The sequence below is a fragment of the Diachasmimorpha longicaudata genome, chromosome 1 (assembly GCF_034640455.1).
Source record: "Diachasmimorpha longicaudata isolate KC_UGA_2023 chromosome 1, iyDiaLong2, whole genome shotgun sequence".
Taxonomy (NCBI): Eukaryota; Metazoa; Arthropoda; class Insecta; order Hymenoptera; family Braconidae; genus Diachasmimorpha; species Diachasmimorpha longicaudata.
This window is the reverse complement of record NC_087225.1, coordinates 11,742,730-11,768,945: the sequence shown is the minus strand read 5'-3', so window position 1 is coordinate 11,768,945 and position 26,216 is coordinate 11,742,730. Positions and strand designations below refer to the sequence as shown.

At 36.5% G+C, this 26,216-nt stretch overlaps 2 protein-coding genes across 12 annotated transcripts in view; one reads left to right on the top strand and one right to left on the bottom strand.

The window, feature by feature from the left end:
- The window catches only part of LOC135172440 (uncharacterized protein), a 46,829-nt gene extending 40,192 nt beyond the window's left edge, over positions 1 to 6,637 (top strand). For all 3 annotated transcript variants that reach the window (XM_064138553.1, XM_064138520.1, XM_064138562.1), the window contains 4 exons: positions 25 to 328; positions 445 to 3,537; positions 4,534 to 4,880; positions 5,132 to 6,637. In XM_064138553.1, coding sequence (XP_063994623.1) covers positions 73 to 328; positions 445 to 3,537; positions 4,534 to 4,880; positions 5,132 to 5,674 — 4,239 coding nt within the window. In that variant the 5' untranslated portion in view covers positions 25 to 72 and the 3' untranslated portion in view covers positions 5,675 to 6,637. The remainder of the gene's footprint in view (positions 1 to 24; positions 329 to 444; positions 3,538 to 4,533; positions 4,881 to 5,131) is intronic.
- The window catches only part of LOC135168434 (protein artichoke-like), a 199,795-nt gene that overhangs the window by 159,064 nt on the left and 14,515 nt on the right, over positions 1 to 26,216 (bottom strand). For 8 of the 9 annotated variants that reach the window (XM_064132701.1, XM_064132691.1, XM_064132613.1 and 5 more), the window contains exon 2: positions 15,786 to 15,837. The gene's annotated coding sequence lies outside the window, so the exon portion shown is untranslated. The remainder of the gene's footprint in view (positions 1 to 15,785; positions 15,838 to 26,216) is intronic. The other variant, XM_064132637.1, reaches the window with a different exon arrangement.

Here is a 26,216-nt window from a genome sequence, read left to right as displayed (position 1 = left end):
TGCAATTGAATTGTTTGATTTCAGAATCGATAGAACCAAATACGGAAAACGATCGGATGTGACGGGACGACGATGTGGTACTCAACCGGGAGTAAAGAAATCCGAAGAAGCGGTAGAGCCACAGTGAATATTAATAAAATAAACCTAACGATATTATGTTTGGCATTAAATATATGGATTACCGCTGGACAAAGTTCGGAATGTCCACCAAGTGAAGCTATTCCCGGCTGTCCATGCTACAACTTCGAGGATGGTCTCTTCCTCGAGTGCGCTGGAGCTACTGAGGAGACCCTGAAGAAGACAATGATGGGTGTACTAAACGAGGGAGGTAAGGTGAAAAGAGTCGAATATCTCAAAAGTCCGATATAAAAATCTACATAAAGATAATGTAAAAGCTAGTTTCCCTATGCCCTACACAATCATATACATTCGTTTCTGTCGTAGGATCCTCAACAATGGTACAGTCGTTGAGTGTTTACGAGTTAGATAAGAGCATTGAAAAGCTGAAGGATGATGTATTCCCAACGGGATCACAAATAAGACATCTCCAGATATCTCACTCTTATCTAAAAGACATTAGTGACAATACATTTGTCATTCTCAAAGATAGTCTAGAATCATTGGCACTTGTGTCTAGTAGACTAAATCAGGTGCCACAGAAGTCTCTAGCTGAATTGCATAAATTGGGAGCATTAGATCTCGAGGCTAATCTCATTCAGGATCTACCATCTTATTGCTTCTGGGGATTGAAACTAATGAAGCTAGTTCTCAAAGGTAATCAAATATCCAAGATAACAGAGCATACGTTCGCTGGACTAGAAAGTAGTCTGAGTGATCTAGATCTTGCTGAAAATAAAATCAAAGTATTTCCGATGGCTGCATTGAGAAGACTAGACAACTTGGCGTCACTTAAACTCGCTTGGAATGAAATATCTGATCTGACGAATGATGGTTATTCACAATTACGTGGCCTCCTCATTCTCGACCTGAGCAGTAATAATTTTGATAAACTAACTGAGGATTGTTTCAAGCCATGTCCAATCTTGCATACCCTGTCTCTGTACTATAATTCCATTGAAACAGTACACAAAGACGCATTCATATCACTCAAAGATCTGGAGTCGATTGATCTTAGTCACAATAAAATCGTATTTCTCGATGTTGGAACATTCAAAGCTAACGAACGATTACGAACAATTGAACTCAGTCACAATCATATTCATTATATCGGTGGTGTATTTGCACGTCTTACCGAATTACGTGAACTCTATTTAGCTGAGAATAATATACTGGAGATACCGGGAGAATCATTCGCCGGTAGTATAAACTTAGCTGTTGTTTATCTTCAGCAAAATGCTATAAGAAGAATCGATGGTAAAGCATTATCGGGTTTGAATCAATTAACTCAACTTCATCTGAGTAACAATTACATAGAGAATCTCCCTGTTGAGTTTCTGGAATACTGTGTTAATTTGTCGTCATTATCGTTGGACGGTAATAAAATAAAAGAACTTAAGCCAGGTACATTTTCGAAAGTGAATCAACTACGTGAATTGAGACTACAGGATAATCGAATAACCGAAGTGAAGAGAGGTGTTTTTTTACAATTGCCTGAATTGCTTGAACTACATCTGCAGAATAATGCAATTACTAGTATGGATACAGGTGCACTTAGAACCCTAAATTCACTTCAGCACGTTAATCTACAAGGCAACCAACTCACTGTTCTCGGTGATGTATTTCAACTGTCCTCTTCTGAATCAACAAATGCCGGTAGTTCTCTGGTATCCATTCAACTTGACAGCAATGGCTTGGCAGTACTTCACAATGACTCATTGCGCGGTCAGGCCTCAGTCAGAATAATGTGGCTTGGTCATAACAAGTTGACACATCTTCAGGCACCCCTATTTCGTGATCTATTACTCGTTGAGCGTTTATATCTAACAAACAATTCTATATCTTACATTGAAGATGCGGCATTTCAACCTATGCAAGCACTCAAGTTTCTAGAACTCAGTATGAACAGACTCAGTCACGTCACTACGAAAACTTTTGCCGAGTTACACGAACTGGAGGAGCTTTATCTACAAGACAATGGACTGAGAAATCTCGAGCCTTACGCCTTAACAGCACTCAAGAAACTACGGGTGTTGGACCTGTCCAACAACAATCTCACAGCACTGGAGGAGAGTATGTTCCAAGACAATTTACCGATTAAGATCTTGAATCTTAAGAATTGCACCATTGCCAACATTCAAGTCAACACGTTTCGCGGTTTGTACAATCTCCATGATTTGAATCTTGAGGATAATCGATTAACAGCGGTTGCCCTCACTAGGCTCACAGTACCAAGTCTACATGTGCTAATAGCATCTGGTAACAACTTTAGCCACATCTCAGAGCAGAGCTTCAATGGATTGGCGGGGTTACAAGAGCTCATCCTGGACAATGTCCAGTTGGCACAGCTCACCGAAAAAACATTTTTACGTAACACAAATTTAACGCGTTTGCACTTGAATCGTAATCGTCTGAGAAATTTGCCACCCGGAATATTTGAAAAATTGGTAAATCTTCGTGAATTACGAGTTGATAAAAATCAATTTATCGCTATACCCTATTCAGCCCTCACTCACGTGTTAAATATTGAAATTCTCACATTGTCTCACAATGCCATCGTCACTGTAGATGTTGCTAGTCTAGCTTGTTTAAGTTATCTACGGGAACTCGACCTCAGTCACAACCGAATTGAATCCATGTCTGGCTTTGCCATGGCCAATCTATCTCGACTACTATCTGTTGACCTCAGCAACAATCATCTCAGTGGCCTACCAGCCAATTTCTTCGACCATTCTGGTATGCTACGGCGTGTTGACCTGTCTGAAAATAAATTCAGTCAGATACCAGCGGTCGCCCTCTCTGGTCAAAATCTACCTGGCTTGACATGGCTCAACTTGACCCGGAATCCTCTTCACCGTATTCACGAACAACCAGCTGAGGTTACGTATCCATTACTTCAGGAAATTCACATATCCGGAACCAATCTCAGTATCGTAACATCACAAGAGTTTGAAGCATTTCCCGCACTACTACATCTATACCTTGTGCGAAATTGTATTGGTAGAGTTTCACCCGGTGCATTCAGGAGTTTACCCAATTTATTGACACTCCATCTTGGAATGAACAGTTTAGAATTACTACCGAAAGAGAGATTGCAGGGAATGGAACACCTCAGAATACTCAATCTCACGCATAATCGATTGAAGGAATTGGAAGAATTTCCCGTTGATCTTAAATCCTTACAAATACTTGATCTATCGTACAACCAGATAGGAATGGTTGGCAAGGTCACTTTCATGAATCTCGTGAGCCTCGTTGAACTGCATCTATATGGTAATTGGATAAATGCCATCTCGAACGAAGCATTTCGTCCCCTCAAGAAACTTCGTCTTTTGGATCTCAGCAGAAACTACTTGGAGAATCTTCCGTTGAATGCATTTCGACCTCTAGAGACACAAATTCGAAGTCTACGTGCTGAAGGTGAGAAGAAATATATCCAATTTACCAACATTGTCTGTATACAGTGGAAAAGCTGCAAGATAAACTCATTTTTGATCCTTTCTCATATAAATTTTTGTAATCCTATTTCATTTTTCTTTGGCTATTTCTGTACTTTCATTCTTTCTCGGTATACCACTATCTGCGAGAGAACGAAAAATCGGAAGAATGGCAACAGAAGAAAAAAAAAACAACTTGTCGATACGTACAGTCCTCCACACACAGACGTCTTAGTCCAATTCGCGCGAAGTGCACACCAAATCGAATCTCATTCACGTTATACAGCACATTGTACCCCCACCCCCTCCCCCTCTCAACTCAAATCAATATCACCTTTCGTGACAATTTAATACTGGAGATCAACAATTACATCATCCCCCAACTAATCCCATTTAGTGCCTCCACGGCGAAGCCAATGGAAACAATTTTCGGATGTCCATTCGAATGAATGTCCACTTTTTTTTTATAATATTGGATTCTATTAAAGGTCGAGTGCTGGAGTTATAAAATGATGGTGGTGTCGGTTGACTTTTACGGGCGTTGCACTAGGGTCGGATATAGGAGTTAAGCGGAAAAGAGAATTCACCGTATGAGAGTTAAATTTAACACACTGTACGATACCGATAAGAGTCAAATTTTGATTTGAGAATTTACAAGCGTCCCCCACAGAAACAGCAAATAAAATATTGATTTTACAATAAATCAATATCGAAATTTTCACTAATAGAACAATAATAGGCCTCTTGATAATCAGTCGGCCTACCATATGCCAATGTATTGAAGCAATAAAGTGTTTGTCACAATGAAGGACAATTTGATGCCAGATTTTCATAAATTTATCTTGCTCGCGGTAAATTTATAATTACTAAACTTATCCTTACGGAAAAAATTAATTTGTGAGAGGACTGAAAGAACAGCGAGCCCTCGTCGCTTTTAATAACATATCTTCATTCATTCTCCCATCCATGGTTTTTATAGAGAATCCACTGCACTGCGGGTGTGAATCACAGGAGCTGTGGGAGTGGCTGCGAGATCATCAGAAATTAGTTGGTGGTGTAGATCGAGGACGTGGTAGGGGACCGAATGGAGTAGGCAACGTGGGTAACGTTGAGGGTGGATTGCTGAGATGCGAGCAACCACCTGAACTTCGTGGCCTCGTTTTTCTCGATCTTGATCCACACCACTTCTGCTCATCTCCTCTTGTACTAAAGCTCGCCATTCAGGATATTCAGCCATTCTCAGTTCTTGTCTCGTGGCAGAGTAGAAATCACTCGGGCCTTCACGGCTATCAAGTTGCATATCATGCACTCGATAACGTTAATGAGGTTAGTTTTTTCGTAATCATTTTTCAATGAATCATAATCCGCTGGAAGTCATAAAAAATCGCCATTTTTTTTCCTCACACCGTTACCCGACAATTTCCCAGCTCATCTCCACTGGAATCACTCCCTCTCCCTCCCACCCACCTCAACTAACACCAAAATTCCATTAAAGTTGATTCATCTACGATAATAATCACACTTATCCATCGCTAACTCCAGTCAAATTGAACATAATCAAACTTACTACATTACAGGTACGTGGCAAGTTGTTGGATCCAAAATCCCGTTCGGTTAGACTGTCGAAACTCGCGTCCGACACTCGCTATCTCATTTGTGTGCTCGGCTTAGGCAGTTGGGGTACACCAATCCCCGAGGATATTAATACATGGCAATGGAATGCCTCTCACGATGATGTGATTGAGAGTACAGTACCACCAGTGATGGTTAACTCACCAATGAGCAGATGCACCGAAGTGAGAACACTGGATGCACCTGAGTCAGTTATTGGTGATGGAGTACCACCAGACAGAAGTGGACTAGCAAGTATACTAACACGAAGACTCGGTCTCATTGTTGGTAGTTGTATGGGTTTTGTTGTTTTTATCGTTCTAGTTTCAGTTCTCGGTTATATGAAAATGAAGAAACAAAGGGCAGCTATGAAAAGAGAACAGCCACTTGCTCCAAATCCACCAGAATTTATGACGTATCGTCATTATTCACTGCAGAGTGGTGATAGACTTGAAAATTCATGTCCAAGCTTTATCACCAATATTGGCACAACTACCCTAAACTCGTAGCACAAAGCAACAGCACCATCTGCTGTTGCATCGGTCGAAAACATTGACATTGAGATGAAGAGTGTATCGAATTGTTCTGGTATATTTGGATAATATCGAGATATTATTGATCCGATTTCTGACCTTACGTCATCAGCATACAATTGCCAATAATAAACCTTTCACAGACATACGTCAATTTCAGTAACACGTGTTATATCACTGTAATACGACTCATGACGTCATGACCCCACTGTATGTGTTTGAATGCTACTGTGCCAATATTATTACTATTGTAATCCACTTTTCATGTGAATGAATCCGGCAATTTTTCTTTTCAATTACTGACAATGAATGAACGTATTTCGAGCAACGATGAGACGACCTCTTAATCCGTGTATCTCTCGCGTTAAGACTGATTTTTTATCAACATCACTGTATGTATCCTTTTAGCAATTGTGTTTACCATTAAATTTTTATGGTTAATCGATTTTTGTAGTCTAAAACGACGTTGATGTGTTATGAAGAAAATAAGAATAATATTTTGTAAATAATAAGGTTAACGATGAATGTAGAAATTAAAGTAATTTAATGACTCTTCGGACGTACGATTTAAATGCCAACGTAGTACTAATCATTGGATACGATATTAGGTGGTTAATTACTTGAGAGTGAGTAATTGATTAACGTCGTTTTGTATGACGACAACAGAGTCAAAGTGTGATTCCTGCCAAATGAAGAATAAAAAAAATTCGATAGTTAATGTTTTGGCATAGTATGTCAGTGTTTTATGTACACAAATTCGATGTGATGCCAAACAATTATTGTAAATAGAACCAAAAACAAAAGTGATAATGGGGCGAGTGGATGGGGAAATTAATATTATGTACACTTGCATAGGGCAGCAATTGTATATTGGAGATAAAAAAAATCTTAGAATTTCATCTAATAAAAAGTCTTCGAGGTAATCAAAGGTTTAAATAATGAGTTGAAATTATTTTTACTCCCCATATCATTTTCTCACGTAGAATTATTCCGGGAATTTTGCTCGAACTGATAGTCATCACTACATATTTGTACAGGTAAGTTTCCCCCTGAAAATGTTATTGCAATTATTCGATTAAAAATCGATCATTCCCTCAATAATCCGCAATAAATCACGAGTTACATGGAATCTACAGTTGGGAATTTACCCTGAATTAAATATTGAAGATCAACGGTACAGGACCCATTTTATTAGAATAAAAATTAAAAAATCTAACTACCTGATATAATTAAGCAGATATTTTCCCTGAAAGAGCGTCTAAATACTTCAAAATAAAATATAACTTTTTAAAACATTCTCCAATTCTTTCCTGCGTTTCAATTTCGAAAATCAACAAAAGTTCCTATATTCTGCGCAATTACAATGCTTTCCGTCGCAATCAAAAGTTATCGAGCTTTATCCTTTGATAAAACCCCCTACAGTACATGTTTTTTCATTTGCTGCTCAATAAATTTCCAAAGGTACATGTAATTGAGGCTGAACCCCCCTCACTCGACGGAGTTTGAAATTACAGATGCCACGTTAATTGACACAAACAAAATTCAACTTTTCCCTGGAATTTAACAACCTGTGATTATATTTACAGCCAGTTACCAAGACAATTACACCCGCATTTACTCCGTTAAACCGACAAGTACGTACAATTAATTAATTACAGCGACGAAATGCCACGGTCGACTTGTCTCGCCTACCAAGCAACTATTCGCCTCGGTGTAATTAACTCTGGGGAGTTTAGTACCATTCATCTGCCAATCAATATACCCTGTGTCAAGTGGAGAATGCAATACAACATTATTGGTTACCACTGTAACCGCACTACCAATGCGTTGAAACAAATTTGTAGAAAAATGCACTTCACGGGTACAACGTGGCAAATTACAGAATCATTAACATCACGAAATTTGAGCCACAGTGGTTGATTCGTTAACCACGCCTCGGTGGAGTACATGTGCAGTATCAAGCAATGCAATTAGTGCTATTATTCTCAGGTCTAATACATCAAGGTAGTTATAGTGAATACCACAAATGAACCACTGTGGATTAGCAGAAACGCACAAATTCCACTATAAAACAATTTTCCGGTCTAATTGGCACAGCTGGATGGCCGATAGAGTGAAATTATGCGATTTGAAATTTGTACGATGGGAATTTGGTTCGTATAAGGCATAATACGTCAGAATCATATACATAAATGACAAAACTAATCGATCAGTTCACCACCACTGGATTCCATCATCGCAAATTTGACTAAAAATGGGAAAAAGTGCTAATTGTTCATAACCCGGAAATTATCGAATAACAGTGACTCTTTTTCCATCTATAAATGACTTTAAATTGTTGTTTATCTGTCCAACGATTCCTGTACTAATAAAAAGACCACATATTTTTTCCGGAAAATAACTGCACAGGAGTTTGGTTGATACATTCACTAGTTTCTCCCGATATTAAAATACATAAAATCCTGAACGAAAAATTGCACTTAACCAAATTAAAAGGTTGGAATATGCATAGCATTATTAACACTTCCATAGGTGTCATATTTGGTGGGAGCATTACCTCAACTGCAACATCACACCTGGAGATCATTTACAATTTTAATTTATTTTCAAACAATGAAAAATTCCTGATAGAACATATCGGAATAAAAAGTTTTAATATATCATCCTATAGACATAACACCATTTCACCATTATATCTCCATGACGTACGACTCTATTGTAGAAAAAAAACGAGGTTCTACACTTCAGTGTATATTTCTTGGACAGTTTCCTCCACTTTTTCTACTTTTTTTTCGTTAGCAAACTTTTACAACGTTCACTTCTTCTATTTTCTTGTCATTTTTATGGTACGACACTTTGACATGTCTTTACATTCGATCCCCCGTGCAGTTATTGTGGAAAAGAACCTTGTTATAGAAAGAAAGGTAATTGAATAAAACAAAGCGGAAGAGTAAACAGTAGAAACTTTTATACATTTTTACCCTCTGAATTCTGTCAGTTCCGAGTTTTCTTTGTGAATTCGTTGCAAGTAATTATGGTATTTCCGACAAAATACAGCACCGAGATTACATATTTTTTCCGAATATTACTAAATAAGAAACTAGGAACGTAACTCTCTTTTCCCTTATGCGGCGAAAAGAAAATTGGACGAAGAAAATAGCCAGTTTAAAAATTTGGAGTTTTACCAGCGAAAATTCTACCCACACGATTTAACTGTGTAAATCCTACCATTAGTGTACCTCCTAAATCTCAGGCTCTTCGCAAACTTTAGGGACCCACTACAGAGACCTAGATTTCCCATGTATTGACAATTGAAATATTTTATCGCTCGAAGCCCCGAAGTTTCCACCCGCAATTTCTCTCAATTTTCACCCTATATTTATTTCCCGTGTATTTATTGATGTATTGATTAATCGAAAAACGTCGCAGAATAAATTCAAACCCGTCTATAAGAACAATGGAGCGGTTCTAACGAGCTCTAGGCCGGATTAATCGTTCGGGCTTTTCATCCACCAGGAGAATATACTTTTCCCCAATTTATCCCACCCTTTGATCCCAATAAAATCCTCTCAATTGGATCAATTAACGCATTCACACCATCCATGACGATCCATTAATTATTTGAAAATTATTTCAATACCCCCTCCTCCACCCACCCACCGTAAAAATCGATTCCCAGATAAGGTCGAATGTCCATTGAGGCACGTGTTTGTCCCTGAAACAAGGGACACGATAATCCTCCATTCTATCCTGTATTTATCACATGGGATTGAGTTTTTAGTGTAAAAAAAATATCGAACAAAGGAGGGGAGAGAACTTGTACGACGTGCATTTGTCGGTGTGATAAAATGGGACACAACCGGATGGAGCAGAAAAATAAAACAGAGTTAAAGGGTCCGGTACGGTATTTATTTAACACCGTTCGAGAGCACAATTCAGACGAGCCATAACACTTTCAATGTATTGCGGGTTGTATATTTCCACCTTCTCCCCCCCCCCCTGGAATTTCAGTAATTACGAGTTTAATACATCGACGGCAGAAATTGTAGTGGCTTTAAAAACACGAGGCCGAAGTTTTATTCGGGAACAAACATTTCACGTGTGAACAATCGTTACAATTTCAGTTTTCTTTTTTTTTTTTACGTGACAGGGGGAGGGGAGGGCTGTGGTGGTGGTCGTTTAGGACAGGTTTTATGGGTGGTGGCAGCGGTGGATACAACGTGGGCGTATTGTCAATGGTTCGCGATCTAGTGAATAGTCATTATTCAAACAGAACTTTTTTTTTTCTGCGGTTTGAGGACAATTTTAATGAGCCAATGTGATGTGTGATATATGATTGTCCCTCATATGTACCACAAATATTATGAAAAGGTATTTTGGACAGTTATTCACAGAATAGGTGAAATGTAAATTCGATAAAAATGGTTCACACCCTTTTCGCCAACATTGAGGGGTTTAATTGTGTGTATTTTTAAACATTTTTTCTCAACTTGTGAAAAGAATCAGAAAATTAGAAAAAATACATGAAAATTATCGCCCTACCACGAAACTTCGCGAGCACTGAAGCAAATTCTCCCGCAATCTGCAAGTACTCATTGAATATCCACACATTTTAGAATTTCCTCCACTTTTTTATGACCAAGAAAAGTATTTTTCATACAAGTAGAACGTCCGTGAATCCGATTACGGAGAATAATGTTATTAAATTACCCAATTCCACCTCCAAAATACAAGTATAAAAATATTTTCCGAGTAAAAAAAAAATGACTTGTTAAAATAAAACTGCCATGTGCCACTGCGGAAAACTGTAGCTGCATCTAATTGCTGTATAAATCAACTCCCATAAGAATGTCGGGAAGAATTCGTGGCGGATGCTCGTTACTGTTATTACAAGCTGCTTAATAAATCCAGTCAAAACCAAGGTACCGAGTAAACGAACGATTATTATCTTCGTAACATTTCCCAAATGTTTCTGATGAAAGAAACGAAATAAATTGCGTAATTATTCATCACAGCCTTTACGTCAACTCTGTTCATTCCATTAAAATAGTAGATGCGGTTTAGTACTGGTAATTTTCAAGAAAGTGACGTTAAAGTCTGGTAGCGAGTGACGTTGAATTTTATTCACCAAGAAATTAGTCTGAAATTTTCAATTACATTAAAAATTCAATAGAATTTCTAACTTGTCAACTGCAGTAAGGCGAGATAACAAAGTCTACAATTAAGTATTTACTTCAATCCAACAAATATTGATATACAAACAACAAATATTTATATTTGCAAGACTATTTTTTTCATGTGAATGAAAAAGAGAATGTAAACGATATTAAAGTTTCGTGAAAGTTTTATTACGAGTTCTTCAGCTAAATTATCTGTTCACTCCATTCAACTGAAATGAAAAATTTCTTCAGGCACCTGAATATTGGAGATAGAACGTTCACCCAAGAAAAAATCCAAAATTCAATGCACACGAGCTCAATCTCTCATGAGATATTAAAATAAGATACTAAAATATTCCCATGGATATGGATTTCCACCAGACCCGAATTTAATTTTTCTTCATTCTCAAAAGACAGTGTAACCTCACTACATCAAATTAGATGGGAGGATATAATTTTTCTGATGAGATTCTCTCGCAAACGAGAAAAGATCCTCTAACCATGACTCACTACCACCTCATCCATATATTGCATCGTTCACCCTGTGGGCCGTTACTTTATCACTTTGTCTACTCATCTCATCTATCTATTAATTCTCCGTCTTCTCACATTTTGCCACTCTGATACCCCTCCACCTGCGACACTCAACATCCCACGAGAATTTTCTCACCATAAACTTTACGATTTTTCGCAATGGAGCAAATAACTTTTTTTTTCATTTATCAGCGAAAAAATTCATAGACGATGGAGAAGGAATTGGCAAAAATATTTGTGACGTTTTGAATTCGATCCCTGCAACGGATTACCCTACACTCAGATTTATTTGATGCGAACAATTTTTTTTTATTATCAAGAGCTCAAGTGAAGGGACTTATTAATTGAAAATAATAAAGATTCTATTGAAACGTGAACGTAAACTTTGTTCCCATTTTTATTTCACCTAAATGGACAGTCCTTTTATACACTACGAGAACCGAATTGAAAAATGATTCCTTGAACTGCACGGAAACCCTCTCTACAATAGAAATATTAAATTCGAAATGACCAGGTAAAAAAACGAAAAAAAATCACATGACGAACGAGAAAAATAATCAAAACTTGCAAAAAGTATACAAAAACAAATTTGGAGGGAATGTTTAGAACAATAAATAGCCCATGTAGCGGGAAAATTGGAACAATCATTGACTCAGTAAAATTTAAATACAGAATTCCAAACATAATGTTGACTGCCAACATCAGGCAAATTATGAATGCAACGAATCATTAGACACAATTTGAAATTCAGCACAAAAAATCCATTCAGATCGATAATGACCGATTTTTGGCAAGAATTTATTAACTACGTGGTAACCCCACTAAATGTCCATTTATATTCCCGAAATTTTTAATTGCTATCCCCGTATTTACGATCTATTACTGAGCAACTATAAAGATCAATATCGTGAAAATACAGTCCCAGTTATAGTGTTATGGAAAAAATACTCTGAGCACATTTATCTGTCGCTCGAAATTGAAAAACTAATGGAATTGTAGCTGAAGAAAAAAATATATTTCAATTGAAATACGCGGCAAGCCAGAGGTTGATGAGGCACATACGGATGAAATTGTCAGCATCAACGTTAAAGGAGTGTGCGGGAGAGGCCCATGGCCAGACAGTCGGGTATTTTGGAATGAGTGGAGAACGAGAAGAGAAATGAAAAAGGAAATCAATTGACGAACCGTCAATCGTTCTTCCGGTCAGGTCACGAGCGCGTATGGAGCTGACGCCGTTTCACGGATCGCGAGGCTTCCCCTCTGTTGGGGGGGTCATCTCCCCTCTTCCTATCCCTCTACCCCACCACTCGTCAAATCCAATTTCCGGACGGTCACACCCTCTATTAACAACATTTTTATTTTATTAACGGATGGGGATCGTTTTTTTTTTTGCAAATTAAACCGACGTGATGTTTGAAACATTGCTTCCGTCCATGTGGAAGTGAAAACTTTGACGATTCGCATGATTGATTCTTCATTTTGAATAATTGAAAATAATTGGTGTGCATAGGGTGATTGAATTTTAACATTAACCCGAAAATTCTACCCTTTTTCAGTGACAAAAATTATGATTTATGATATTATCTGCTCCATTTGGTAAATGACCTCCAGTTATTTTCGTAAAAGAGACATCTAAAATTGCTCGGAAGGGTAATTTTTGAAAATTTGAGGGGCTTTTTGCTGTCAATTCATAACGTCATTTCATTATGTATCAATGAGAGCCTAGTAAAATTAACCCAGTTACTATAAATGACTGCTGATCTCACTGAACATTTGTAACAATACCACTGAATTTATCACTCACTAATCCCTGACAATCGAAAATAAATTTCCGAATATCAATGATGTTTTCACGAATAAATGGCAGTCTCTATACGTCAAATCATTGTCATATGATGAAAATTTGGCATTGTCGGCCTCATGATGAATTAGTGATATGGGAGGTGATTTATTCAGGGCAGAGGGCGCCAGTCCAATCGGCGGTCGAATAGTCACGAAATTTTCGCACATAGCTCGCTACTCTCACGCGAAGCAAAAGAGAATTTCAATTATAATCAGATGCCCCTTGATTTGGAATAATCCAACAGTTGCAAATATAATACATACTGAGTAGTGTTCAACAGTGAATATAAACCATAGTCATTACTTTACACTACGTGGCGAAAAAAGTGGACAAAAATTATATAGAAAGTTGCGAAAAATGTTATTACTTATAAGCTCATCGTCACACGAACTATAACTCAATGGAAAAGTCCGCATTTTTTAACGATATTTTAAGATTCAATCAAAAAAATATCTACAAGTGCACAAATTATTTTTCTGCATAGTAAAACTGATCAGACTGATTCGCACTATTACTCTTACAGTCCGTTGAATTTTCATATGAAAGCTGCAAGCAAACTATTACCAGCAACCAAAGTTCAACTATGTTAAGACTATAAGCCCATTTCGATCCCTCCATCCCTAAACTACCCAGAGGTAGTAATATGTTATTAAATCCACCATAAACCAAGAAGTCACTGGACTATCGGAATCAGGTGTCGATATTCCTATCGACAATTCAATTCTCTCACCGAAACCAAAATTATCCACCAATCAATACACTTAATAATTTCTCTCTGTCATTGCCGCAGTAAAATTTCATTTCACAGCATGCTATCGTTAAAAAAATAATTCGTCACACGCCTGCAAAAAAATTTCTGGCAAATATGACTTTACAGTTGACAGCGATATTTGAAATCACATCAACTGGAATTTTTTTTTCCCTAATGACCAACTCTACTGTTTGTGAAAACAGTTGGGATATAACATCAACGTCAAGGCCGTGACGATACCATCCAAGAGAGGCAGAACACATAGGAATTAGTGAGCCATTGACGTACTCATTATCCTCGTGCTGGTCCCAGCACCAGTGAGTTTGGGCTGCTCCAACAAATTTACATACGTTTACATTATTCCATTCGCTTTTGGGTACCACCCATTATAGATACATTCCCATACTCCATTTCTATTCCCAAATCCCATCTCCAGTCTGAGTTGGACCAATGACATTTCATTGTATATTTATACTATCACGTGTATTTACTATTGTGTGACGAATAATAATCACTTACAAATTTAATCCTGGTAAATGCATTTCTGAATTGAAATGCATTACAAAATGCATCCACTCTCGTTGATGAATAAAATTGAAAATTACTATTCTCTATTAATTGAATTATTTTGTAATCAATTATATGGAAATAATTATCACGGGGCATAATGACTCTTCTACGGATATACCTTCTGGTATTTTCTTTCGTATAGTCAACATTGCCATTGACATGTTGATGCATCAATGGTATACACTGTAATTAACGTCCCCATCGGATCTGACAACATATATTCGACTGATATGGTGACAGTTCCATAATGGAAATTCGCTGGTATCTTGGTATATGTTTCAGGGCATGAGCATTTCAACTTATGACGATTGACATGCATCTGGGAAGATATTATCTTCCATTTTTAAATGCAATATCCCACTACCCATCTTCTATCAAAGGAAAAACTTTCTAAAATTGGTTTTTTCTGATATTTACCTTCCAAAGGTATTTGATAAATCGTAAGGGATGTTTTAAAATTCATCTGATATATCGTGAGGGCGACTCTTGAGGATCATTTAGAGAGAGAAAAGTTTAGCACGATAAAAGGTAAAAGCGATTTCGTGGTGCAGTGGAAAAAATTTATTCATTAGAACCGTATAAACGATGTATAAACGATTCAACGTTTATACTGTATTCATAGTTCAGTAATTAGTTGCAATATAAATGACCAATTAATGAGGGTGGATGTTGTACCGAATTTATAAACTAACTATCGCTCTTCAGTTGGATGAATAAAAATTCTGTGAATCTCTTGGGATTTGATGTGCAGTGATCTGAAGAAAATTGTTAATTCATAATTGTGCCTGGATGAAACTGCAAGGAATGTCAACAAGGCGCCCGATTTATTCACGTCCTAAACGCAATGTAACCTAAATCAGTTATGGAAAAATTTATGACCACTCTCATTTAATGTGAAACAATAGAATTGATTAGAACGGATTGGACGTTAGTGCCTCATGAGTTTTTTTCCGCGAAATAATCCACCTGAGGTACCCTCACGATATATGAGATCCATATTGGGACAACTTGCATAATACATCGAACTATTCCCGATAATGAAGCACGCGAGAATGAATAATTCCGTTTTGTATTACTACTTCAAAGGAAAAATTTGAAGCCCTTGACTATCGTTGAGTGGCGACGATTTTTTTTTTTATTGAGAATATTAGCATAGATTGGCGGTGAAATTTAAATTTCAGAATACCGAGGCTATTGCATCAATAAAGGTGTTAAAAATTTTTCACTCACCCTGCAGCAGTGTTGATCTGCATTCTGGATCAATTTTTCTAGTTCAACACTTCTGAAACAAATGCAAGAATAAATTTTTAAAAATTTACAATTCATGTGAGAATGCACCAAATATACAATAATATCATATTAATTCAAATTTCATTTAAAAATTTGTTTTCTCATTCTATTTAATTGTTACGATTTTCCCAGAAATTCGATTACCAGGAAATAACAATTTTGTTAAAAATTTAATTGAGGATCGATTTGCCTGGCATGAGGAATAGAATACAGATTCATATTTTCTGATTTTTTTTCATGTCCAACAATTGAATGAGGGCTCGGGAATACTGAATATCCCTTTCCGTATCATCATTACCCCTCCCTGGAATAAATGAACGAAATACTTCAATTGAAATATTTGCTGTTGCAAACGTTAAAATCAATATCGCAATTAAACTGTAACTGAACTCTCATTTTTTTTCCTTCATAAAGGAAGTATAAACAAATAGAAGATTAGAATTGCAATTGACGTTTGCCCAATCATATAAAATCGCAATTGTATTCATTCAAACACATATTGACCAAGTCAACCTCGAAAACCGTTTGGTTATTTGCAGACACTCACACTTACATTTATGTAAATATACTATTTACAGTGTTACTGATATAGTTTAAAGATAATATTCGCGGTCCTGACGCGAAAATTAGTTCCTCTGCCCCAAAAAATGGTAAATTTCGTTCTCGACGAATGCAATGGTGGCTTTTACACGCAAAAATATCAACTTCGCATTTTAATCTCGTCACTTCAATCCGACGAAATTAAAAAGGTTATCAACAATAGAAATGAACGAAAATTCATAAGCTCTTGGAAATTGATTCACGATGCTCCTCTCTCCGACTCCTGTCTCGTTTTTACCCCTTTCTGATCAAGTGGAATATCCAAGTCAATATCTATAGTAACAAGGTAATCCACTCTCGATGGTAGTACTCTCCGAAACGAGCAAAACGAATTCGATACAAAATCCATTTTGTAGTGTGGACGTTTAAATCACGTTTTGACGCACCAAATGTCCGGTCCAGTTACCATAGAGAGAAAAATCCACTCTTGAAACAGGTTCAATTGATAGTGTCATTGGCAAGTAGCTGTTCCAAATGTTTTTCTTTTTTTTTTTTGCAATCGAGAGGCTGTTTATATCGAGTATCGCTGGTGGTGATGCTGCCAGAAAAGCTGTTTCATCTCCATTCAATATTTGTTTTTGATAATTAACGAAAAATCGGATATCAAACGGAGAAAAACCAATAAATTTAGTGCCATCGAACTGGTTAATCCAAAATTTTAATGTAAGCACTAGAATGAATTGCAGTAGCGAGAAAAAATTCACTGGGAAACTTGGTAACTGCATTGTAAACATTTTCAGTCACATTCCAAACGCTTCTAGACCAGTTTTTTTATCAGAGAAAAAATTCAATACACTTTCGGCGGGAGAATTTACCCACTTTTTATCATTTTCACGGGGGAAAAAATTGATGCCCATTGAGGCAAAGAAAAAGGGGAGTTATTTAAACTATTATGAAAGGGGAAATGTTCGGAAGAATGAGAATTTTCTGAGTGACAGCACTCACCACGCATTTCGTTTTTTATCGAATTGAAACAACTTCAGCAGTTTCAGAATATTCAATAGATTGTGGTATTCCCTGAAACGTGATTCATTCTCAAAGTTACAATATTAGAAGCAAAGTAGTTAAATTAGTCCATCATAAAAATTACGATCTCCCCTCGACAAAGTAAACTATTATATTTTTTCAAGTGCAATATTATATTATCTTTAAAAACAGTTCATTAGGTCACTTATAACCTTTTACCCTGTAAATTATTTCAAGTAGCTCCAGAATAAATTCGTTATTCTCGTAAAATTCGATAACATCAAGATGACGTCATGGGAGTATTACGACCGTCAACTCCAATTTACGAGCAATAAAATTATCTGAAATTGGTTTCCACGGATATCCCATGTGCCGTATGGGATTCTGATCTATGCTCTCTCCTGTACATTCATTCCCGACGAAAATGTGTTGTGACGGGTGCGTTTCTCAGAATGACCGTTGGCAATAAATTAAGTCGTTGGAGGGTTAACAGCTCGAAGGTTGTGTCCTTCTGACCTTCATGGTCAAGTATCGATTGTTCTAGACTAATTAATTTGATGGAGTATCCAACCATCCCAATAGCTCAGTCTCAAATCCCACGCCACCGACCTGGACCCAATCAGTATTTTATATTAAGCTAGTAGTAACGTCGTTGTGGGCTCAGACGTCCTAACCGTTGACGTGGTTCAGTCATTACTTATTCTAGTGACGGAATACTTTCAAACCTACTCTGTACGATATTTCTACTTCAGTGAAAATTCTATCATCGCAACTACAGATTTTTCACCATTAATGACTATTTTCATTAATTAGTCTTTTTGAGATAAGAAATGTGGATCATAACAGCAATAATTCGCTTCTATTTTTCCCCTCAACGAATTAATTTGATGGAAATAAGAAAAAATAGCTCCTATTTTTCATTTTATCAAACGGAGTATTTTTTGAGATATAATTCTCATTATGAATTTTTCTCTCTGCAGTAATTTACGCATTTATATGATTTACAGTGAATCAGATGAGCTTTTTGACCCTAAAGATCGTACAAAAGTCTTCATTCTCCAGAAAGAGTAATTTGGATTGAAAAGAAAAATCCTCCCATCTCAACTTCAATCCCCTGGAGAGATCCGATTGTCACAGTATTCCGTATCGTCCTCAACTGTGAAAAAATTTACGATGAAAAAATAAAAGTTTTATCGTCGCGATAAAGCATAGAAAGGGGAATGAGGTGTTGTTTATGAACGTTTACCTTACGCACACGAATGAAAAGAAATTCTCACGGGGTGAAAGGAAAAAATCATCTCCGATGCTTACAATAACCCATTTTATGTTGACGATTATGTCAAATAATTCGCGATTTTTAGTGTATATCATTCGCATTAAAAATGTATTTTAGATTTTTTTAGACCTAACATAGGCCCATTAATTCAGACACAATAATTTTCCGTTATATCTATCGTCTCTCTCTAGCCGATGAGAGTTTAATTAGTTGTCAATTTTTATTTAAAAATCATAAATAAGACTTTGAAGACAAAAATATCATGAGTTTTCACCTATAAATAACCGCCTCCAGCTATTCTCGAGGTATGTCAGATATTTTCCGGGACACCCTGTATTTAATGAGAGGGCGTGAAGTATTCAGGTACCGGTAAAGTTAATAATTGGGTACACTTAGTTGAGAATATCGATGAGGTGCAGCACTGATGCTCAGTGAATTCTCCACTCAAGAGAAAGAAGAAATAGAATTGAGGGAAAAATACTATTATTACGAGGTCGATATCACTGCCTGGTAACTATTGCCTCCAGTCACAATCAGATGGAGTCAATAAAATACGGAAAACAATGTTCGTATCGAGCTGAGAAATTGAATGCAGTCGGTACTCAACTCCAATTTCTCTACACCTGTTACGGTAAAAACTATATGAAATAAAGTGACTGACTTGGAGACTTAAAAGCATCTGGAATTCTTTGATTTCTCGATAGATGGACACTTGATGGCTAATGTCGCTATTCTGCTAATATCTACTATTCAAATGAACAGATTTAAATATGTAAAACTGAATGAAAAACGAACAAAATGGTCTGTCATTGTCGGACATTCAGCAAAATGTTTCTCTACTTTCTGATGTAGAAAAGCTATTTAATCAACGGAAAAGCTTCATGTAAAATGAAGTTATGGTTTTGATGTTAAATAAAATGAAGAAATGAAAAACTGAGAGAATGAAGAAAATTAAATTTAATAATGGCCAGAAATTTCTCATTTGGATTAAAAAGGGGTTCCATCTGAACTAGACAAAACCTTCCAAAAAAAACTCAAATCACCAAGTATTAAAATTTCTTATAAATTTTAATAGAAAGCAGACGAAATTGTGCTGATGTACACAATCTTGACAATCAAAGACTTGTTAATACGTTCATGAATTTATTTTACTAAGTTTATGCATCAATACACAAACTTTTACAAAATCTACTCTTTCCGGATTTTTTTTTCTTCCTGCAGTTTAATGTATCGGAGTAAATCCGAGTCGGCAAATACAACGTTACAATTACAGCAATTAAGTGAAAAAAAAATCGTGTGAATTAGTCTGCACTGAGTGCCACTAACGAGCCAACTCTGTCATGGAAATTCGAGATAGTAAAGAACACCGTCGAGTGTTGCATTGTTCGCTACAGTCTGTGCCACACCAAGTGGATAAAAATATGGCTTTATAATTTCATACTCGGCCCACTTCACTGGTGGAATTCTCCATTGAATAGAGAATGAAGTTACTGACTCCAATCACAGAAGATAATAATTCTAAGTGACCTGAATGAAAAGTATATGAAAAAATATATCTAAAATGAATGACAAACTCATTAAAAATTCGTGACCTGCACAGACCTTCACAATAAGAATTGATCACCACTAATTTGCAACCACGAAAAATAAATTTTCTTTCTCTGAATGAGGAATAATAGAAAATTATCAGTGGGTACGTACGGAATCAAATTTCGAGAAGAATAAACTTTCTGGGTATGGTACACACGTCCTCCCTTTAGGCAGAGGGTTTGTGTTGGGGCAAATCAATTCAACAAACTTCTTCCGTAACGAAAGACAAACATTGTATAATTGTATTGACATTGGAGGATTTATTTGACGAATGCACGCATTAGGGAGTTTTCGAGGTTCACCGGTTTGTTAAATACGAGTTGATTTTTTCAATAACAAACTTTATTCATTAGGAGAATATATCACTCTCTCGTTAGGAGTACAAGACTAAATATGACGATCTAAAAAAAAATTAAATATTTTCTCTCGAACCTGAGATGCTGAATAAAATCGACGGTGAGAATGTCGATTTCTATTCCTTTCAACCCAATTCTACCCTGAGTCTTCAGATTCAGAGAAAAAAATTCCTTCTAATAAAAATAATATTTTCCTGGAAAGTATTTGAAAATATTTAATGGAAACCGAGTTGACGATCCAAAGTTACATTAAAAAAAAATGACTACTGTCAAAAAATATTATCCTCAGGCAATTTGAATCCAAAAACTACTCAAATTAATCATTCCTACCCCAAAAAGCTTCAGCAATTAATCAAAAACTATTTCAAAAGAGATTATCAGCTGTTAGTATCTGTATCCCGTGGAAAGAGGAGAGTGAATTTCTATTCAAGTCAAGTTTATTTTTTCTTCTGGTCGAGAAAACTTTTCAGCAAACGATATAGCTCCCTGCCAGTAGCAGTATGACGAGGAACCTGAAGCGGAACGGGTGAGTGCTGCACCCCCAGGCTCATTATCTCACCAAGCCCGAAATACTACAGGTTTCATAACGATATTTAAGGCAACCTGGGACTGAAAAACTAAAATATATATATACCACGACAACACGCCCCTTCCGTGCACCAGAATAATAATCATAAAATTTTAATTAAATATTTAAGATGATGAATCATCACATTTGAGTGGGTAAACGAAAAAATAAGAAGTGGACAATGCTGATACAGATGATGATGATACGTATCTGATGAAATCATACCCCGGAGAAACATCGAAATAGATTTCCCCCGGATAGGATGCACTGGAAGTAGAAGTAAAAAAAAAATACGAGTTACGGGCAGCAGTTGAGTCAGCAATAATAGACGAATGAGTAGGAGAAAGAGGGAGGCAATGGAGTTGTCATGGACAATGGAGGCTGACGCACACCGATAAACGATATATTTGAGTATGTTTGCCCCGGCTGCTATTAACGCCCATAAATGATTGGTCTAGCTCCTGACAGTTGGGAGTACATACACATCAATTTCAGATTGAATTGATTTCTTTCTAATATTGGAAATTTCGTGTCACGATAAACGTTTAATTGAGATATCGATTGGTGGAAAATCAATGGGTCAGCAGCTATTTCTGGCTACCAATACTGTAGAGAATAGCGCCTAAAATATTCAGGGGACGAGAAGTTAAAATTTTATAGAGTTATTATTATTTTCGTTGATCAAAAAAACATGGTTTTTTGAAACAACAGTTATCGTACTCGTTTTTGTAATTATGATAAATGGTCGGGGGATGATAATTCGAACGTTTTGGTACAATAATTTTTGTGGGGCAAATGCTGCTCCTTTCAATCAAAGGATCTCTAGAACTGACTTTAAATTGATATTTTATTTAAGTTAGGGAAATGCTTATGGTCTAGTGATTCGTAAGAATAAGGGAATATAAAACAAAGTAGTGCCTGTGTTCAGAACTCATATTTTGAAAATACTGTGTCATTTTGTTTGAAATAGTGAACCGAAAAATGAGAAAAATTGAAGGAAAAACCCATGATTGAAATCGATTTCCATCCGACTTAAATCAAACATTTATTCATTGCCTGCTATCTCCCAAAAACGTTAGGAATAAAGATAAAAAAATGTTATTCGCGGTGAACAATAATTCATTGTCTTATTTATCAAATAATTGATGAGACATTTACGTTGTAGTAAAAACAATTCTCTTTGTTTGGTGATATTGATAAAGTTTTTCAGCTTGTTCGTGATGTAGAAAACTCGTACGAAATTCAACTAAAACATTTCATCTGCAACATTTATTCATATACAACCCCTTAAAATTGAATTTATCGTCAAAAGTTAACAGTACGAGGTCAGATTTAACTGCACCATAAAGACTGAAAATTTTCATGGAACTGTTGAGGAACGTGGATCATTAAAATTTTAGATGCTACGGAAAACTTTTCCGCATAAACTTTTCAATGAAGTGTCACCGGAGATTAAAAATTTCTTCGATGACAGCTCTAACCCATTCAGCCATTCGTCGTCATTCAATTCTGCATTCATTAGGAAAACCCTCAGGATTTCATGATAGGAAGGGATGGAACACAAGGCAAGCCAGAGATAAAGTAGAACATAGTAACAAAAGCTATCCCCAGGGGCCTAAATGAGAAAGAGAAAAATTTACGTGGCCTCCGGGTTTCACTTTTTATTCTCTTGTCCTTCGAGAAAGCAGATGCAAAAAGAAAATTGATCGAAAATGAGTGAATCTTCCGATATAGAATGCGACAATCTCCATCATATAGCGAAATAAAATTAACTCTAAGAACGAATCATTTTCTTGAGAGAAGAATTTATTTCATGAGGGGAATATTTTTCGCGTCAACTATTGTCCGGTTCCATAGCAACAAATTGCAATCATGTTGTATTATGAAATGATTCCTGAAAGGCTTTTTATGATTTATTTCCGCTTATTAATATAAGCGTTTAAAAAATTATAAGTATTTTCATTTTATACGTAAAATATTTTCATACTTTTTTTAAGAGCAGTAAAATTATCGAAATGAAAAAACAAGAACAGTCATGATTTTTACCCCTAAAAAAATTAATTCTTCTCCTACAAAAATGATTTCCTGGCAAATGTAATTTTCTATCTCCAGGCAGATGAAGAATCTGTCACTGCATTTAATAATTCTCGACTAACATCCTTTCGCACCATGAAAGTTATACGAACCGTGGAGAACATCTGGCCCACTAACGATTATTTGATGTTCAGATTTAAGACGAGTGGCATCACCCCGTTTTCTCAAATCACTGTGTGCCTTAGCAGAAATAACATCCTCATGAAATGGGATCCTTTGAAATTTTCTCGAATTACAGTTTTTTTTTTATTTTCATGTAAAAAATGACGTAAATTCTGGGAAACTGTAGAACGCTAATTTAAATTGTGGAGTTTTTCAGTCACTTTGATATGTCAAAGTTTGTCACAGTGAACATAAAAAGTACATTAGTATTTTGTAATCTGGAGGCCCTCTAAACTTTGATTTCAATGTTTTACGTACCATCATTCTGACAAATATGCATGAATTACCATATACAAGCACACTTGACAACACTGATGGTGCCTTCCAATTATTCATCCCAATTTATCAATTGCGAAATTTTCACACCGCTCAACCATCGGAATGATTTTGACATTGTGATAATAATAATGAATGCAATTATCATAACACCCAATGAATCGACCATCTCTTGACACCATATAACCTCGTAAAACCCCAAAACATGATGTCCCCGTCACTCACTCAAGGCATTTCCATAACCTGTCCATGACATCGAAATCCTCATCCACCCAAATCCTTTCCTATCACTATCCAGGCAATCATGCAGTTCAAAATTCTAAACACCCTAATCCATATATCTGATAAAATCAGTCAAAGTTATTTCCAGCCACTGAAACAATTATACGCACAACTTCTCCTACATTGAGATTATAAAAATGGGGGAAAAAAAATTTTTATTTGTTGGTTACGAGAACAGAACGAATTGGTAACATCTTCCGCCTGTGAATAAAAACTCCATAAAACACTCCTTGTGAGCCATAAAATCACAAGATGGAAATATTCCCCTGGTATATTGAAAACTACAAAACGAGTGACTTACGTTCCCACGATAGAACATTTTGCTGGCTTAAAAGGGCCACAGTTCAGTAGCTGCCGGCATTCCTCTCGATGGTCACCATCCTACGACTGAAGAGTTACGATAGTCGCGCGCGCAACGAGTCCAGCTTGCTGTAAGTACCTGGTGGATGATATATTCCTAGGTGCAGACCGCGCGACCGTAAACGATATTTCACTGGAGTTTTCAACCCTCCTCCTCCTCCTCCCCCTCCCCTCTATCCACCAGTCGTCCCCCTCATCCTCAACATCCACGTTTGGTCACACCCTGTCCTACTTTATACACATTTTGACTCTGATCGAGTGCAGCATTCTTCAATAATCAGTTATCAGTAAATTTATAGGGACTGCGTAGAAACGAATTGATTTTTATAACAATAAGAAAATTTTTGTTGCTATGCGATAGCTAAATGTCAATGGTTAAATCTAAAATTTCCTCTTCTTGTGTGATTATTCAAAAACAGGTCTTCATAGAAATTCCACTCGGTAATAAATTACTGATTTATGAACTTAATACTGTGATGAAAATATTTTCCCACTTATTATTTTACTCCTTGAGGGGTTCATGTAGAAAAAGAGGGAAAAGATGATGTATCATTTTCAAATACGCCAAGTCAGGAATAGGTAACAGTCATCTGACATCAATTTGTCGTAAAAGGCCCGGAATATAATTGATAAAATGAAGTTTCATACAAAGTAATCTTTTCATCGCAACTGTATAAATAAATGTTCTATTTATCGTTGATAAACGATCCTAAAATAATCCTCTCGTTTCGTAAAATAAAATTTAACAACTCACGGAAATCGCGATTGTTATTGACAATTAAAACCAGTAAATAGCCCCCCATCTCATCCGCCCAAAGTAAATTTAACCAATGATAATTTCAACTACCTTGTCATTGATTTGTGTCCATTCTGCATAATTTGTCAAACATTGTTAACTGAATTAACTCCAGATTCAATAAACGTTTTCGGACATATTCACTGCAATAGAACCCGGGCAGAATAATAATTACGAGTAAATGAAATATAAATAATACTGGCATATAAAACAGTGACGATCAATAAAAAAGAAATAGGCCGCATAATACCCCCAGGGAATAAATTCAATATCAAATCCACTGGCATACTGGAGGGCTCGTGATAGAGAAAAAGAATGAGGTATGAATGAGGTAAAATTCAATTTTGTCTCTCTATCATTCCCTCCGACCTTGTTTTTTAAATTCATCCACCTCACCACCCTCTACCATCACTCGTTCACCCAATATTGAGGATCGTTTATCGTGGAAAATGAGCGCATAACTTTCCGACCAAGTGAACTTTTCCTGGAGAAGGTGTGTATTTATCGACAGTAGAAAAGGGACAGGCGATGAGTTAAAAGAACCGAAGGAGATCGGGAAGACGTTGGCCAGACAGTGAATAGGCACTCTAGTGGAAAACGTGCCCAGAGTGCTCTGGCCTCGGGTGATGTTTACGGTTTGCCCGCAAAAAAAAAAAATAGAAACTCGAATGGATCAGGCGAATGGTCAGTGTGAAAGCACAAAAAACAATACAAAAATTGTTATAAAGGAGGGGGAGGAAACGAAAAAAAAAATGAAAAGCCGTTGAGAATGAATCAGCGTTCTCGTCACGATCAACCGTGCGAGCGGAATCACTGAGTTTTCGCACCTCGGTAAATCCAGTTCCACTGTATTTTTTTATGTGAAAAACAAACAATCTCTGTGTATGCTTAACTGCGAAAAAATTGGAAGATTTGTCTGACGTTAATCTTTAAAAAAAAAATTCTCAGAAAAATTGTACCCTGGAGAAAAATATTTTTATTATTTTAATGATTTTTTGGTGAGGCGTCAGACTATTTTATGATCCTCATGACCGTGTACTTTATC